This window comes from Odontesthes bonariensis, chromosome 2, assembly GCF_027942865.1.
Source record: "Odontesthes bonariensis isolate fOdoBon6 chromosome 2, fOdoBon6.hap1, whole genome shotgun sequence".
Taxonomy (NCBI): domain Eukaryota; kingdom Metazoa; phylum Chordata; class Actinopteri; order Atheriniformes; family Atherinopsidae; genus Odontesthes; species Odontesthes bonariensis.
Window position 1 is genome coordinate 1,934,914 of NC_134507.1, and position 18,548 is coordinate 1,953,461.

Sequence of the window (18,548 nt, forward strand, 5' to 3'; positions counted from 1 at the left end):
ACAAAAATGGCTTCTTATGAATGCATGCTCAACAAGCTTAAAAATAGGGACAAAACTATAGTGTCAGTGTGGGATCATTTCTGGTCATATATCACAATAAATAGTTATTAGATTGGAAAATAAGCCTAACAAAATGTTAAATATGTGTTGAATATATTTCATGTGGCAGCCCCGGTTCCAACTGACTTTTTATTTTCATCTTCATAATGTAAACATGTGATCTGTGATTCTGTATTTGTCTTGTACCAACTAAAACAGTAATACATATTTGAATTAAAAAAAAGTTACAACAAATCTATGAAAAACACACGACGCAGGACGCAGTTCAGATGAAGCTGCAAAAGCAAATGTGTCAGTTGGAGCAGAAGTTAGAGGATTACCAGTTTATCACTGGATTATGTTCCCTATAACCTGCTATCATTGTGATTTATGGATGTAATGGTAACAACATTTAAAGTGTCCTGATCAACAGTTCTGCAGCTTGGATAGTTGCAGAGTGTAAAGCTTTAACAGAAGGATGGGAGGAAGTAACGCTGTACCGTGCAGTGGCGAGCTTCTCCCCTCGCTTCCAGTCCCACACCACGATCGAATGGCTGTCATCAACTCCCACAGAAACCAGACTCTTCCCATCGGCTGTGGGGAAGAAGGAAGGAAACAGCTGATCCAGAAGCTGCTGCTTTGTCACACCGAGGGTTCCAACCTCCGACACGTTTGAGCTTTAAAAGGCTGAAGGCGTAAAACCTCCAGCTCTGACCAGGAGCCGTGATCTCACATGTCACCCCTCTGAGTTCCACCGCATCCGGGTTACATAACGTCCTCTGAGGACGATCCTCCAGCAAAGAGAAAAAGGCTTTGCTGGGTCGAGATAAGCAGCTTTAACTTGGCTTATTTCCAACGAGATAAAGATAAAAACTTGGCTTTCAAAAGGCTAATTTGCTAGAAATGAGTCTTTTTTCATCTTAAATCTGAATATTAGGAGCTGAATGCATCACAGCCTATTTCTGTAAAGTTTGGCTGTAAATGTGACGGGAAAATAAGCATCATTATACGTACATTTGTTATATAATAGGGCTGGGCAACGATTAAAATGTTTAATCTAATTAATCACATGATTTCCCTGATTAATCACGATTAATCACATTTGTACGCAGAATCCAAAAATGAATCCAAAAGTAGCGTATAGCTTTTAGCATTTAGTTTTATTGTAAATGTGCTGCCATATGAATGAAAGTGCCATAACATTTGTTGTGCAAACACACTTTTAACATCAGCATCTTTCTGTAGTTTTTATGTAGAAGCCTCGCTCCACTGTCTGTTTTCCTTGAATGACTTGCTGCTATCAGTTGTGTGTTTTGCCAAGTGATATTTTAGACTGGAACTACTACGCTGAGAAGACAATTCAACTTGGCAGTGTTTACAGATGACTTTGGTTCTGTCGACTCCGCCGTCAGGAAGAACTTTAACATGAAAATGGCCGAGTAAAAGTTCCGTACCCTTCTCCATGTTTGGTGGATCCAAAGATTACTTTCTTTTCCTGTTCCACAGCAGACAGCAACAGACTTTTACAGAATAAAAGCCTGTGAGCAACAGACTTTTACAGAATAAAAGCCTGTGAGCGACAGACTTTTACAAAATAAAAGCCTGTGAGCAGCAGACTTTTACAAAATAAAAGCCTGTGAGCGACAGACTTTTACAAAATAAAAGCCTGTGAGCAGCAGACTTTTACAAAATAAAAGCCTGTGAGCCACAGACTTTTACAAAATAAAAGCCTGTGAGCAGCAGACTTTTACAAAATAAAAGCCTGTGAGCCACAGACTTTTACAAAATAAAAGCCTGTGAGCCACAGACTTTTACAAAATAAAAGCCTGTGAGCAACAGAGTTTTAGAAAATAAAAGCCTGTGAGCATCAGACTTTTACAAAATAAAAGCCTGTGAGCAACAGAGTTTTAGAAAATAAAAGCCTGTGAGCAACAGACTTTTACAAAATAAAATAAATAGTAAAACCTGCGTTAATGCGTGATAAAATATTTATCGGCGTTAAATAATTAGCGAGTTAACGCGATAATAACGAGTTAAACTAAACTAAGTGAATCCAACCTGAGATGAACACGTGACATATATCACTGTGTCATCATTTACGGAACAAAATCAGTGAGAAACTAAGTGAACCCTCACAGGAACTAAGAGGATCAGTAGCAGCCAGGATGTTAAAGGTTAAAGGTCACCCCAAGGTCAGAAACCCAAGAGCTACATCTCAGACTCTGCAGGCCTCAGCTAGCATGTTAAAGGTTAAAGGTCATGACAGCACAGTTAGAAAGCCTCTGTATAATAAACACAGGGTACCTGAGAAGTCCAGCGAACACACTCCTCTCTGATGGAAACCTTTCAGCAAAGAGAGACACTTCAGAGTCTGGACGTCCCACACATGGACGGCCGGGTCTCTCCCCACCTGCACAAGCAACACATTTCTGATCAGGTGATCCAAAATCATTCATCCTGCAGAGAAGAATCTGAATCTTTTCATTCCAGTTTAAAGGGACAGTTCGCCTCTTTTGACATGAAGCTGTGTAACATCCCATATCAGCAGCATCATTTCTGAACATCTTCTTACCCCCTGCTGCGTCCTGTGAGCAGAGTTCCAGCCTCGTTTTGGTGTTGATGAAGGTAGTCCGGCTAGTTGGCCGGGGTTTAAAAAATAAAGCGTTTTGCTTCTCAGAACAATATGCGTTCAACAGAGTAATACATTTGCATCGCAAAATGGTTCTCCAGGAAAAAGTAAGACCTCACAATCGCTTGGCCCTATTTTCTCTCCCTTCGTATCACTGCCTGCTGTGCAGACCGAAGTGCAGACCGAGCAGCAAACACCGTAACAGGCGCGGCTGTCGGCAGGCGGGCTGCAGTGATACACTAATATCGCGATACGATTCGATTCGATACAATTCGAAACAATTCGATATGATTCAATTCGATACGATTCGATACGATTCGATTCGATACGATTCAATACAATTCGATACGATTCAATACAATTCGAAACGATTCGATACGATATGATTCAATACGATACGATTCGATGCGGTTCGATTCGATGCGGTTCGATTCGATGCGGTTCGATACAACACGATTCGATAAAATTCTAAACGATTCGATACGATTCGATTCGATTCGATTCGATACACTTACATAATTTTCTGGGGGGAAAAAAAGGGGGCCACAAAAATAAAGCGTTTCGCTTCTCAGCCGCGCCTGTTTCACGGCGTTTACTGCTTGGAAAGTTTCCCTTTCTGTCGGCAGGCGGCAGCAGGCAGTGATACGAAGGGAGAGAAAATAGGGGCAAGAGATTGTGAGGTCTGACTTTTTCCTGGAGAACTATTTTATGATGCAAATGTATTACTCTGTTGAACGCATATTGTTCTGAGAAGCAAAACGCTTGATTTTTTAAACCCCAGCCAACTAGCCGGACTACCTTCATCAGCACCAAAACGAGGCTGGAACTCTGCTCACAGGACGCAGCAGGGGGTAAGAAGATGTTCAGAAATGATGTTGCTGATATGGGATGTTACACAGCTTCATGTCAAAAGAGGCGAACTGTCCCTTTAATCTTGAATTAAATCGTGCAGAATTCAGTCAGATACTCAGGTACAGATCAATAACCGTGCTTTAAAGTTCAGGGTACAGAGCTGGTTTTATCTGTAAGCTCTGGACGGGCGTCTCTGACCTGTCCCGTTGCAGCGAGGTCCTTCAGCGGGTGGATGCTGAGGCTCAGGATATCGTCGTCGTGGCCGAGGTAGAAGCGCTGACTGTGCAGCTGCCGGTTGTAGACCACACCCACCGCCGCCACGTGGTACACCACCTCGCCGCCCTGAGTGTAGAACAGGTTGTTCCTGCAGTCGTACCCGCGGTACCTGCACACAGGTTTGTTTTTCGTGTTTTTTGTCTTTCACTTTCTGCTGTCAGTTTTATCGTCTGGATCGTGTTAGATAGCTGCCCTTCAAACCCTGACCTCCCTGCATCAAAGGTCCTCGTGCTGCCTCCCTCCCTGGGATATGAGGGCTGGATTAAAGGTCCAGTTTGTTGGATGTGGACACATCTACAGGCACAAACTGCTCATTTAACCAGCTTTAAACCCCAAAACTACCTCAGAATAGAAGAAAATCAAAGTCCTGTTCTGATGTGTTCGGTTTGTCCCTTTAAATACAGTCATGACTCACGTATATAATTTCAAGTTAAATACATGATAATTAGGAGTATAAAGATAAAGAATCAAAAAGTAAAGTAAAGTTTAAAAATAAAAGATTTAAATTCATCTTTTTGCTCCTGTCCAGTCCTGACTGAGACACATTAATTGTATTATTATATTAACATTTCTGTAGTTTTTCTCACTTTCTTACTTATAATCTTCCTGGTTGTATCTGCTGCAGTTTTATTGGCCACTTTCTGCTTCTATAAGTGGCTTTTACTACAAAATGTAAACATGAGCGTGTTTTCTAATCCCCATAAATCCATGTAACCGCCTTTCACGGCGTCTTTGAGTCACATGTAGGTAACGGTGAGAAGTTACCCGTGAACGAACTGCAGTCGGAGGCCCTGTTCCGGTCCTCGCTGTCGCTTCAGAGACCCGACCTGCTGCTTCTTCTCCCGGCTCTGCTGCCGCAGCTGAGGCAGGTCCTCCTTATACACCTGCAGGAGCACAAAGCACAGCTCTGACCTCTGACCTCTGACCTCTGACCCATCACAGGGACTCGTCCTCTGGGAGCCGGAGTGGGACCTTCTAATGAAGCTGAATGTTGGTTCCACTCTGTTCTACGAGATCCAGATGTTACAGATGATGGGAGGATCCTCACACAGCGGTTTCCTGTCTTTTTCTGGTTGTTTTGTGTCTGTAGAGAGTTTTCATCTTTTCTTTAGTTTGCTGCTGCAGGTTGGACTAATTTTGAGTCTCATTTTGCATATTCTGTCATGCATCTAATTTTAGTCTCTTTGATCATTTTACTTGTCCTGTTACTGGTCTTTTACAAAGCTTTTTTGTAGTTTTGTGTCTCTTTGTGATCAGATTGTCCTTTTTTGTGTCCTTTTTAATAGTTTTATGCATCTTTCTGATCAGTTTATCCCCGTTTCTGGTCTTTTGCTCCACTTTTTTGTAGTTTTGAGTCTCTCTGTGATCAGTTCCTCCATATTTATGGTCCTCTGCTGTATATTTTTGTGTGTATTTTTGTGATGGACGTGTCCCTCCTTGGTCATCTTTTACCTATTTTTCATCAATCGTTGACTGTTTGTTGTTGTTTTGTATCTTTCTGCATTTACATTTACTCCTTTATCAGATTTAGCTTTTATCTTATAAGTGAGGAGCGACACTGAAGCTTGAGGACGGTAAGAAACCCTGATGTAAATTTATTAAATCTCTCCTGAGGACAGAGTAGAAGAAGAAAAGGTGCAGAAGTGCACATTAAGTGCAGTGTCAGCATGTTCGGGTATTAGATGCATTTTCATGCTTAATGTGTCTCTTTTAAACAAATTTATTATGATTGTTCCAAAAAGAGAAATAAGACAAATCTCCATGAGGGACTGAATTAATACATTTAACATTTGTTGCCTTTTGTTAAATGAATATTCCTCTTATTATTTTAATTAAAAGGATTCTCTTGAGGTTGAGTCGGTGTCTTTGAGCCGTCTGAGAGCTGCAGAAGTTGAGACTTTGCTCCCAGGATGGTGGAAGCCCTGCTTTCACACAGTTTCCTCCTGTTTCAGGCATCTGAACACTTTCCTGATTATCTTATTTAGGCTGCTTTTCAGTTTTATGCTCCTAAAATCTGGAACAGTCTTCCAGAAGATGTGAGACAGGCCTCAACTCTGACAATGTTTAAATCCAGGCTGAAAACAGTTCTGTTTAGCTGTGCATGTGACACCTGAAAGTATTTTATCTGCACTCTTCACTTTTAAATTAATTAATTAATGATTATGTTTAATGGTTCTTTTTTTAATTTTATTTTAATTTTAAAGTTTTAAATGATTTTATTGCTTTCTTGTGGGTTTTTTTGTAGCTGTAAAGCACTTTGAATTACCTTGTGTACGAATTGTGCTCTACAAATAAAATTGCCTTATTTTAATAAAGGAGCAACAGCTCTGTTGCTGTATCAGTCCTTCAGTGTGTCTTAATTTATTTTATTTTTTATTTTATTTTTTATTTATTTAGTCATTTATTATCATTATTATTAGTTAGTAGCAATATTTTTATTAGAATTTGTATTATTGTTGTTGTTGTTAATATACAATCATTGTAAATATTAATAATTTTTTTGAGCTACTTGACTAATTTGAATTTCCCCCATTGGGGGATGAATAAGGTTTTTTTCTATTTTATTCTAATTAGCAGCCAACACAAAGATCAGCATGAAATCGTGTTTTTTGTTCATTTCTCGTATGTTTTGCATCATTATTTGCTTGTTTTGGTCCCACTTTGTGGAGCAGCAGTCATCATCATGAGGTAAAACACACAGAGAGGGAAGGATGGAGGGAAACAAAGGTCTGGAAATGTGATGGAACGAACGCGGCAAACACCAGGAAGTTCAAGAATAACAGATTTGGGAAGAAATGAAAAGAAAGAAAGAAGCTGGTGAGAATACAGAAATAATAATCTTTGCTTTCTGGCTGTTTCATATTAAACTTCTGAACCAGTTAATACCCGCACATTTCTCTCTGCTACGCACTTCCAGCTCCATCTACAAACAGCATGTTGTTGCAGCACTGACGGCGCCCTGCGAGCGGCGGTCACAGGGCGCACGCCAGACGCCGGCTGGCGCTGCAGATAAGGCGAGTTTCATAATCACCGTGACAACCACGCTGAGCCCCGCGGGCCGATGGAAATATGAAGGAGGAGACTCCATTAAAACCCAATCTGCAGTAAAAAACCTTCATCCGTGTCCAGAGCCCCAGATTCAGCTTTCAGCCTTCAGAGCCTTCAGTTATCAGGCCCCTCTCTGTGGAACCAGCTGCCAGTTTGGGAGGCAGAGCCTTCAGTTATCAGGCCCCTCTCTGTGGAACCAGCTGCCAGTTTGGGAGGCAGAGCCTTCAGTTATCAGGCCCCTCTCTGTGGAACCAGCTACCAGTTTGGGAGGCAGAGCCTTCAGTTATCAGGCCCCTCTCTGAGGAACCAGCTGCCAGTTTGGGAACCAGAGCCTTCAGTTATCAGGCCCCTCTCTGTGGAACCAGCTGCCAGTTTGGGAGGCAGAGCCTTCAGTTATCGGGCCCCTCTCTGTGGAACCAGCTGCCAGTTTGGGAGGCAGAGCCTTCAGTTATCAGGCCCCTCTCTGTGGAACCAGCTGCCAGTTTGGGAGGCAGAGCCTTCAGTTATCAGGCCCCTCTCTGTGGGACCAGCTGCCAGTTTGGGAGGCAGAGCCTTCAGTTATCGGCCCCTCTCTGTGGAACCAGCTGCCAGTTTGGGAGGCAGAGCCTTCAGTTATCAGGCCCCTCTCTGTGGAACCAGCTGCCAGTTTGGGAGGCAGAGCCTTCAGTTATCAGGCCCCTCTCTGTGGAACCAGCTGCCAGTTTGGGAGGCAGAGCCTTCAGTTGTCAGGCCCCTCTCTGAGGAACCAGCTGCCAGTTTGGGAACCAGAGCCTTCAGTTATCAGGCCCCTCTCTGTGGAACCAGCTGCCAGTTTGGGAACCAGAGCCTTCAGTTATCAGGCCCCTCTCTGTGGAACCAGCTGCCAGTTTGGGAGGCAGAGCCTTCAGTTAGCAGGCCCCTCTCTACCTTTAAGATCAGGCTAAAAAATGTCCTTTCTGATAAAGCTTACAGTTAGGGATGGCTCAGGTGAGCCTGAAACATCCCATAGTTCTGCTGCTGTAGGCCCAGCCTGCTGGGGGAGCTCCCATGATGCACCTCTCCATGTACATGTGACATCATTGTTGTCATTAACTTGTGTTTCTCTCTCTCAGCAGGTGTCCCTGGCCTGGTGTTACGGCTATTGTTGTCGCCTCTTTCCTGTCCTCTCAGCCCCCAGCTGGGCCAGGCAGATGGTTCCTGGTTCTGGTTCTGATGAAGGTTTCTTCCTGTTTAAAGGGAGTTTTTCCTCTCACAGTCGCCTCGTGCACGCTCAGGACGGGGGATTGGATCAGAGAAAAGTTTCAGTGCAGTCTGTTGGTTTACTTAGCTAGGAAACTTTTTAATTGTATGAACTGGATTAGATTGGATTATGATTGTATTACAGTAAATTGAATTGTATTTCTGAAGGGCCTCGAGATGACACTCGCTGGTATTTGGTGCTCGATAAATAAAACCGAAGCCCAGTCTTCAGTCTTCAGTATAAATCGCTCTGAGGAGCTTCAGAGCTGCCCAGGCTGCCGGACTGTGGATCCGTCTCCAGCAGTAACTCAGGCAGTCGTAGGTGTCTCGTACCTGTCTGTCGTAGTTGATCTGTGTTTCCTGCTCGATGTCAGAGTCGAGCTCCGGGACGTCCGACACGTCGCTGTCCGACTCTTCGCTGTTGGAGTCCCCGTGACTGTCTGAGGAGGAGAGCCATAAACTTATAAACCATGAAAATTCATAAGAGAATTTGGCACTTTTTCTTTGTTCTTTTGCTCTTTGGTGCCATGACGTCTCCTGTTAATGGGGCTTCAGTGTATTTTAAAGACTCTTATAACTCATATGTGCTGACACACCTGTATGTGGATCCTCATGTCTTTAATACTTATAGATGTATTTACTTCTTGGTTGTGTCTCCTCTGCATCTCCCATTTATTTCCATGTTTTCTTTTTATATTTCCCACTTTTCACATTCCTGCTTTATTATGCAAATGAAGGGGGGGTCTCTCAGGGGTCTGTTTCACACTGTGGCTGTGTGGCCGCATACTACATACTGCATACTACATACTACATACTTATCGTTTAGATCCCCAACGTGTTGAAAACCTGACAAAATACCGGCTGTTTACAATTTTGTTCCCACGAATTCGGCGCTACTAAAGCTAGCCGCAGTGAGCAACGCACTTCCGGTTATTTTCACAAAATAAAATACCCGTTGCCTTTTATCATAGGGAAAGCCATTACCATACAATTGGTGCTTTTGTTTTGAAAACAGGAAGTGAACCTACCCTCGTTGTAGCTAGCTTGAAACTGCCGTTTTGACACGAAATGGCTATCGGCGTCTTCACATTACGTTGCATCTTGGGTAGTTTGAGTATGAGTAGTAACCTCATGATGCATACCCAACATTTCAGAGAATCTAGTATGCATCCAGGAACTTCTGCTTACTCAAACTAGCATACTAACTCAAAAAGTTAGTAGGAGAAGTATGCAGTTTGGAACACAGCCAATATAATACATCCATTGTTTCACAGCACAGCCACAAGAACCGGAAGTAGGGAATGCTAACAGCGTTAGCGGCTAATTTAACTAGCGGTCAGAACAGCAGCCTAAATGAGACCTACGTTTTTGTTCAAACTTTATAAATAAAAATATTAATATATATAGATATAAATTAGTGCTGAGAGAACATAAGCTGTCCCGGTTTGTTGAATTAAAAAGCTATCTGTATCCTAGCTCCGCTACAGGAAGTACCGTTTTGTAACTTCCGGTTTCAGGTGCCAACCAATCAGTGAGAAGCTGAGCCCATAAAATAACGTTTATTATCTTATATTCAACTTGGATTATAGCAATTTCAGTCCCACATTAAGAAACTTAAAGCTTCTTTAAACTTAAACTTTAAAGACACTTAAAGTTTGACTAAACTTTTAAATCCAGGTTAAAAACATTTCTGTTCTCATGTGTCTATGCATGAAATCTGCACGATATCTTTGAACTTATCTGGACTGTTGCTTGTTTTTAAATTCATTTAAACGATTTTATTTGTTTCTCTTTCTATTCTTTTATGTATTTTTTTTAATGCTTCTTACACTCCCTGCTGCAATGTTTTTATTTTATGTAAAGCACTTTGAATTGTTTGTACATGAAATGTGCTACAAATGAATTTGATAAACCTCAGAAACTTTCAGGAAACGCGCTGTAATTTCATATTTCCTGCTCATCTTTCTCCTACCTTGTATGTTGACGTCCAGACCTCCGTTCATGACCGACTCTGGTAGAAACCGCCACTGGAAGAGGGCGTGGTCGGCTCCACCCGTGGTCAGCACCCACTGCTGGTCGTGTGACCACCGGACGTTGGTCACATGGGCCGAGTGACCGATGTACTTCTTAAATTTTGCCCCTTGAGGAAAAAAAACATGATTTACATTTAAAAACAAAAAGGAATCCAGGAGAGAAAAGGCAGAATAAAAAGGTTCAGAGACCTTTCCTCAGGCAGGGGAAGCGGTAGAGCTTCACCAGTCCGAGGTCGTCTCCGGTGACCAGCAGGGCGGCGGCGTGGTTGGCGTCCACGGCGTTGATCTCTGTTGAATCTGAGTATTTTGGCCAGATGCCGCTGACCTCTGAGCCCAGGACGCCGCTCCAGGAGAACCAGCGCTGACCTTTGACCTCCTCCTTGGTGACGACCGGCTTCCCCACTGCAGCAGGGAGACGAAGAGAGTCGGAAACGTTTCTGTGAACAAACCTCCAGGTGCTAACAGCCGGTTTATCTCACTGCTGATGTCAAAGAGACCGGACGGAAAGAAGAAGTGTGGACGAACACTTTTCTGACCGACTTCAGGGTTATTTATCTTATTTATTTCTGTTTATTGCTCTAATCCTGCTTTGCTTTTTCACAAAGTTCTCTGAATTTCTGAGCTGGATTTTATCACAATATACTCGTATGGAAGTTTTTCTGTGCCATCAGAGTTTGAATACGAATTTTTAATATTGAATTTTTACAGCATCAAAAATCAGACTTTGAATTTGAAAACCAACAGTGTAAAAAACTAAATCAATTTCTAAAACCAAAAATCAGTGGAACAAAATTCAACTTAAAAAAATTCAGTGGAAAAAAATGTAACTTAAAAAAAAAATTCAATGGAAAAAAAATTCAACATCTAAAAATTCAGTGGAAAAAATTCTACTTCAAATACATATTACATATTTTTAAGTAGAATATTTTTTAAATGATATTTGTTTTTAGAAATTTTCTTTTTTTTTACACTGTTGGTTTTTCAAATTCAAAGTCTGATTTTGATGCTGTAAAATTTCAATATTAGAAATTCATATTCAAACTCTGATGGCACAGAAAAACTTCCATATACTTGGTTACGTTTTATTTCTTGTCTTAAACAAGTAAAAGTGAAGTATTGGTTCATTGAGAAGTGTAAATACACATCTGGTGATCAATTTGATTCAATTCAGTTTTATTTATATAGCGCCAAATTACAACAAGTGTCATCTCAAGGCACTTAAATAATAAAGTCCAATTCAAGCCAATTGGAATTCAATTAATTGTAATCATAATTATTTTCAAAATAATCCAATTCATTCATATAGAGCCAATTCAAAAACAATTTCCTAGCTAAGGAAACCAACAGATTGCACCGAAATTCATTGATCATCGTGACATCATGAGGTAAAAGTGGACAGAGATGCAAATCACATCCTTGCAAGTTGAATTATTTTGAGTGAAACCAGGAAGGAACACAACCCCTTTCTGATTGGTCAGCTCCACTTGTTTTAACAGACCACGCCCATTATTATGCTGAAATCTTACATTTCATTGGTCGAGAAGTGCAGGATGAGTCATCAACGTTTTCCAGCTTTTTTGAAAAACTGACTTCTTTCTAACTTTCTTTTTCCACCTTTTTTTAGTATATATAAATAAAACAAGACATACTACGGTGGCCCTGAAGTGCAAAACACAACAGCAAAAGAGAAAACACAACGACATTAACCAAAACAGAAAAGGTAGGTACCCTTGGGAGAAATAAATCGTCGCTGATTGGACCAGTGGTGGTCCGTGCTTTAAATCGGAAAGACTATGGTTTACATGTTTTAAAATAAAAGCGCTGCTAGTGACAACGTACACACTGCTATTAAAGAATACTATATTAAAAAATAAGTAATAATGAACTCACATGATGATGGTGGCCTTAACTTTTTAGACTTTTACACTTCAAATAATACTTTCAAAATAAATTGGTTTAAACAATTTATCAAGAACCCATCTTCAATTTGGAACTTCATACTAAATGTTATTTTCTCTAAATTAGGAGGCCTAAATTTCTTTTTACTTTGTAATAATAATGTTGAAAAAATCCCCTCAAATCTATCCTTCTTTCATAAACAACTTTCTTGGTCATTGAACTACAAAAAGATTTTTCCCCACATAGATACTACATATGGAACAATATTGGTATGAAGTTCCAAATTGAAAATGGGTTCTTGATACATTGTTTAAACCAATTTATTTTTTATTTTAAATATATTTAAGTATTATTTAAAGTGTAAAAGTCTAAAATGTTAAGGCCACCATTATCATATGAGTTGATTATTAAAGATTTTTTAATATGGTGGTTTTTGTTTTGCCATATAAAGTTCTATATATAATATATAATAACATCTTGTCAATATCTTTTGAGATCTTTTTGTTAACATCAAGAGATAAAGCAGCATGTAAGACGGGATATTTACATCTAAATATTCTTTAATAGCAGCGTGTACGTTGTCACTAGCAGCGCTTTTATTTTGAAAACATGTAAACCTTAGTCTTTCCGGTTTAAAGCACGGACCACCACTGGTCCAATCAGCGACGATTTATTTCGCCCGAGGGTACCTACCTTTTCCGTTTTGGTTAATGCTGTTGTGTTTTGCACTTCAGGGCCACCGTACATATACAAATATTTCAACATCAGAGGCCTTAAAGTTGGATAATTTGCCCGTAACGACTCACAGGGCATCCGATAGAAGAGGCGTTCTCCTGCCCCGTCGTTCGTCTGCAGGACTTTGCCGTCCTGAGACCAGTCCAGGTGTGTGATGAAGCTGGAGGATTTACTGCACTCTCCGACCTGGGCGCCGTCACCAAGACGAGAAAAATGTCAAAACATGAAAAAGTACCTTAAACTGAGCAGGTTTTTCATCTTCCCAACCTTCTTGTATCTCTGGGCGACAGCGTAGATGTCCACCAGTCCGTCATTGGAGCCGACGGCGAGGTAGGCTCCGTCCGGGGAGAACTTCATCTCGTGGATCACCTCCTTCCTGTCCTTGATGTGGACGACCTCCGTCATGTCTCTGAGGTGGAGGCACATCCAGTTAATGCCACTCTAACAAACCAACATGAATCCTGTGTGGACTGCGGGTCACCTGACTCTCAGCACTGTGAAGGATCCATCCTTCATCCCCAGAGCCAGCTGGGATCCGTCCACACTGAACGCCACGCTGCGTACCGCCTCCTCCATGTTGCAGCGAGCGATTAGCGTGTGATCCACCAGACTCCACAACCTGGCACACACACAGTCGCACAGTAATATAATTATTCATGTTCACGGCTATAGATCCGTTTCCACCATCTAATTTTACCAGGAGATCACTGATGAGGACACAGCAGGAATATCAGGCTGCAGGAACAACTCCAACAGCTTTAAGACTATCCGGGCAGACAGAGACTGTGTTCCAAACCGCATACTTCTCCTACTTCTCCTACTACTCCTACTAACTTTCTGAGTTAGTATGCGAGTTTGAGTAAGCGAGAAGTTCCCGGATGCATACTAGATTCTCCGAAATGTTGGGTATGCATCATGAGGTTACTACTCATACTCAAACTACCCAAGATGCAACGTGACGTGACGTCGCCGATCGTCATTTCCTGTCAAAACGGCAGTTTCAAGCTAGCTACAACGAGGGTAGGTTCCTGTTTTCAAAACAAAAGCACCAATTGTATTGTAATGGCTTTCTCTATGATAAAAGGCAACGGGTATTTTATTTTGTGAAAATAACCGGAAGTGTGTAGCTCACTGCGGCTAGCTTTAGTAGCGCCGAATTCGTGGGAACAAAATTGTAAACAACCGGTATTTCTCTCCTGAAAATGTTTCAAATGTTGCTAAAGTTTACAGAGTTTAGAGCTTAAGATAAATCAGCTTCAGGCCGGCTAGTTATGTAGTATGTAGTATGTAGTATGCAGTATGTAGTATGTAGTATGTCGTATGTAGTTATGTAGTATGCAGTATGCAGTATGTAGTATGCAGTATGTAGTATGCAGTATGCAGTATGTAGTATGCAGTATGCAGTATGCAGTATGTAGTATGCAGTATGCAGTATGCAGTATGTAGTATGTAGTATGCAGTATGTAGTATGTCGTATGTCGTATGTAGTTATGTAGTATGCAGTATGCAGTATGTAGTATGCAGTATGTAGTATGCAGTATGCAGTATGTAGTATGCAGTATGCAGTATGCAGTATGTAGTATGCAGTATGTAGTATGCAGTATGCAGTATGTAGTATGCAGTATGTAGTATGCAGTATGCGGTATGTGGTATGTAGTATGCAGTATGCAGTATGCAGTATGTAGTATGTAGTATGTAGTATGCAGTATGTAGTATGCAGTATGTAGTATGTAGTATGTAGTATGCAGTATGCAGTATGTAGTATGTAGTATGCAGTATGCAGTATGCAGTATGTAGTATGCAGTATGCAGTATGCAGTATGTAGTATGTAGTATGCAGTATGCAGTATGTAGTATGCAGTATGTAGTATGTAGTATGCAGTATGTAGTATGTAGTATGCAGTATGCAGTATGTAGTATGCAGTATGCAGTATGCAGTATGCAGTATGTAGTATGTAGTATGCAGTATGCAGTATGTAGTATGCAGTATGCAGTATGCAGTATGCAGTATGCAGTATGCAGTATGCAGTATGTAGTATGCAGTATGTAGTATGTAGTATGCAGTATGCAGTATGTAGTATGTAGTATGCAGTATGCAGTATGCAGTATGTAGTATGTAGCATGTAGTATGCGGTTTCGAACACAGACAGAGACTGCAGACAGAGCGGTAACAGGAAAGGAGGAGGATCACAGAGCTGGTTAACAACAGATGGCTGTGAGCTTCTGTCCATGTTTTCTGCTGACAGAGTTCACCTGAGTTACCTGCTGATGCTGTGTGTGACATCATCAGCTGAGTTGTTGCTAAGCGACAGATACAACATCCCAACCCACTGATGGAGACCTCTGAAGGTTTCTGCCACACCTTCTTCTCTGCTGCACTTCAGCTGGTTTATGATTTATTCTGTTCTCTGTCACAGCAGCTGATCTTTAATAATAATTAATACTGCAGGGATATAATTTACCTTCAGATTAATAAAGAATTTAACTGAATTAAAGAAGAAAAACACGGGGCGGTCGGTGGCGTAGTGGGTTAAGCAGCCGCCCCATGTACAGAGGCTACAATCCTCGCTGCAGCTGGCCCCCGTTCGAGTCCCGCACCGAGCGGTCCTTTGCTGCAAGTCTTCCCCTTCTCTCTGCACTCTGCTTCCTGTTTCTCTCCAACTATCCTATCATTAAAGGCATAAAAAGCCCCAAAAATACTTAAAAAGAAGAAAAACACAACAAGTTAATTCTGAGCAACACGTCAGGATTTTAGAGCAGCTCAGAACCAGAAACCAACATTCAATGAGCTCCCAGTTAGCTTGTGCTCAGTTTTCTGTTCGTGCTGCTTGGGTCAGACGATAACAGTTAAAGCAATAACAGCTTCACCAAGTGTGGGGACAAGGAAACGAAGCGTCTCCATGGAAACAGCAAAATTTATCACCATAACAACTCTCACAAGGCCACAACAATTCTCTTCAACTACTTTTAGGAGACTGAGTGACAAACCCTTAGTGTCAAACTTAGGTCCAGCAGACTGAAATGGAGCTTTACTTCAGCATTAAGTGAAGATTTATCCGTTAACCTTCAGCTTTTAGGACACGGCTCGGGCTTTAAATGCCTTTTCAAACGTTCGCTTTGACCGGCCTCTGACCTCAGAGCAGCCTGCGATGACCCAACAGGACAACATTGGTCATGTTCTCACAGATATTTAGAATAAGATATCATTACAGCCCATATTTTCTGCTGCTTTTCTACCACTTCCATCCTTAGCTTTTACACTGAATTCCATTTGATATTAAAACAGTAAAACGTGAGATTTGATGCTTCTAAAGCAAAGGTCACAAAGTTTGGCATCTTCATCGGATCAGATTTTGTGAGGCCCCAGATGAAGCCGCAGCATCCTCTGAGGTTATCTGAGTGTGTGTTTTATGCATCCCAGATGCAGCGGAGGCAGGCGGTTTGTGTTCGTGCACCCACCTGACGGAGCGGTCGTCGCTGCCGGTGACAGCCAGAGGTTTTTTAGGATGAACGTCGAGCGCCCAGAGCTCGCCCTCGCTGTGTCCCTGCATGATGAGCAGCGGTTTGTCGCGGTCCCGCACCATCACCTGCACACATCAAATCAAATCAAATCAAGTTTATTTGTAGCACATTTCATGTCCAAAACAGTTCAAAGTGCTTCACATAAAATAAAAGCATTGCAGCAGGGAGTGGAAGAAGCCTTAAAAATACATAAAAGAATATAAAGAGAAACAAATAAAATCATTTGGATGAGAATTCGGCGCTACTAAAGCTAGCCGCAGTGAGCAACGCACTTCCGGTTATTTTCACACAATAAAATACCCGTTGCCTTTTATCATAGACGCTTTATTTTTTAAACCCCAGCCAACTAGCCGGACTACCTTCATCAGCACCAAAACGAGGCTGGAACTCTGCTCACAGGACGCAGCAGGGGGTAAGAAGATGTTCAGAAATGATGTTGCTGATATGGGATGTTACACAGCTTCATGTCAGAAGAGGCGAACTGTCCCTTTAAACTGGATGCCAGCAGCTACAGGGAGCCGGTGTAGAGAGCGGAGAAGTGGAGTCATGTGGGAGAACTCGGGGAGGTTGAACACGAGCAGCACTATAATCACTGCAGCCAAAAATCTATTTCTTAAAACTCGCTCTCACATAGTAGCTTATAACAATCAAATAACACACAGCGAATACTGCACAGTATTAAGTATTTTTATTAAGTATTAATTAAGGCTTACAGTTTTTCTCAGTCGCTTTTGGACAATTCTCAGATCAGAGTTGTAATTCTCAAAACTACGTGTTCAATTGTCACATCATTGTGTCACTTGTGCACATCAAACAAGCAGTTTCTCATTTCTTTCAGCAAGTTGCCAATGATTTGGCACATCCATGCACGTGATTATGTACAATTCTCTGCTGTTTCCTACATTATCAATTGCTTTTGTCATGTTGATCAAAATGTATTGTACAGGTCTCTGTTGAATAGTCTCACCCCCCACAACATTAAGGCATTAGTTCATCGTATAGGTCTTTACATGCAAAATGGTTGAACAAGTTGTCATAATATGTCAAGCATATTTCTATACATTTCCATTAGACTTTTGTTCAAAATCTGTCCGAAATATCATCGGGCACAGAGCGACAGTTGATGTGCCAGGCCAACGGGGCGGGAACATAACATTGGGCCTCATGCAAGAAGCGTTCGTACGCACAGATTTGTTCTTAAATCGTCCGTACGAGGGATTTAAGAGAATTTGCGCATTCACCAATCTTTTCGTATTTTACGTTTTGTTTCGGGTACGAACAGAATTTACGAGTGATCCAGAGCTGTCGTAGGAGTTTCGTAAAATAGTCCGCTGTTATTCAAATCACGTTTGCTTGACTAATGGATTGTATATTTAATCACTTTGAAGAAAACATAAATAAATATACATTATACCCCATAATGATGCTGACATTATTCTGTTTGACTTAAATTGTGCACTAATTAAAGGTTCATTTGAATCTGTATGTAATGGGAAGCGTAACCAGCGGCTGACTTGCTACTTTTGGATGCCTTAGTGCGTCAGGCTCTTGGAAGAGAACATGTGGAGACAGACGAATGGCTGACATCGCGATTAAGATTCCCAAGGACTGTGCTGCTGCTAATGTGCAGCTTGCTAGAGCCACAACTCCAGAGAAAAACACGCCGATCAAACCCAATTCCACCACACGTCCAGGTCCTCACAACCCTTGGATTTTTGGCCACGGGAACCTTTCAGAGGGAGACTGGAGACAGATCGGGGGTGTCCCAGTCCTCTGTGAGTCGGGCGCTCCCATTGGTCATCAAAGCTCTCATCAGTTTATCACCCATGGTACATCAAATTCCCATAAACCGCTGTCCAACAAGTACAAATTAAGAGGGACTTTCATCCCGTGGCTGGACTGCCAAACATAATTGGAGCACGAGACACATATACGCATCAAAGCCCCTCTGCTGTTGTGGAGCGGACTGAGCAGCTGCAGGTGGGTGTGTCTCGATACCTCGTTCATGGTGCAATATTGCCATGAACGAGGGTCTCCACCTGAACCAGCCCAGGCAGACCAGAAGGCGTGGTGCCAGAAGACCCCCCTCATGGACCATCCCATCAAAGTGCCATCATGATGAGGCAACAGCTGATTGCACGGCTTTAGTTGCAGTCATTGAGCGCCTGCCCAGGGCGAGACGTTTTTTTTTTAAGCCATTTTTATATCAAACCATTTATTTTTTATTTCGGTGACATGGTATTAACAGCACTCGTAATTGCTTCCCATTTCTTCGCTTTAGCAGGTCCCGTAATTCCA

General features: G+C 41.8%; 1 protein-coding gene across 4 annotated transcripts in view; it reads right to left on the reverse strand.

The window, feature by feature from the left end:
- Window positions 1-18,548, reverse strand: part of LOC142388645 (echinoderm microtubule-associated protein-like 6) — a 107,145-nt gene that overhangs the window by 42,289 nt on the left and 46,308 nt on the right. For all 4 annotated transcript variants that reach the window (XM_075474178.1, XM_075474161.1, XM_075474169.1 and 1 more), the window contains exons 8-18: window positions 16,188-16,315; window positions 13,211-13,348; window positions 12,997-13,138; window positions 12,801-12,915; window positions 10,285-10,497; window positions 10,035-10,202; window positions 8,396-8,502; window positions 4,562-4,680; window positions 3,719-3,905; window positions 2,344-2,449; window positions 540-633 (exon numbers count right to left, since the gene is read on the reverse strand). In XM_075474178.1, the coding sequence (XP_075330293.1) occupies window positions 540-633; window positions 2,344-2,449; window positions 3,719-3,905; window positions 4,562-4,680; window positions 8,396-8,502; window positions 10,035-10,202; window positions 10,285-10,497; window positions 12,801-12,915; window positions 12,997-13,138; window positions 13,211-13,348; window positions 16,188-16,315 (1,517 nt within the window). The remainder of the gene's footprint in view (window positions 1-539; window positions 634-2,343; window positions 2,450-3,718; window positions 3,906-4,561; window positions 4,681-8,395; window positions 8,503-10,034; window positions 10,203-10,284; window positions 10,498-12,800; window positions 12,916-12,996; window positions 13,139-13,210; window positions 13,349-16,187; window positions 16,316-18,548) is intronic.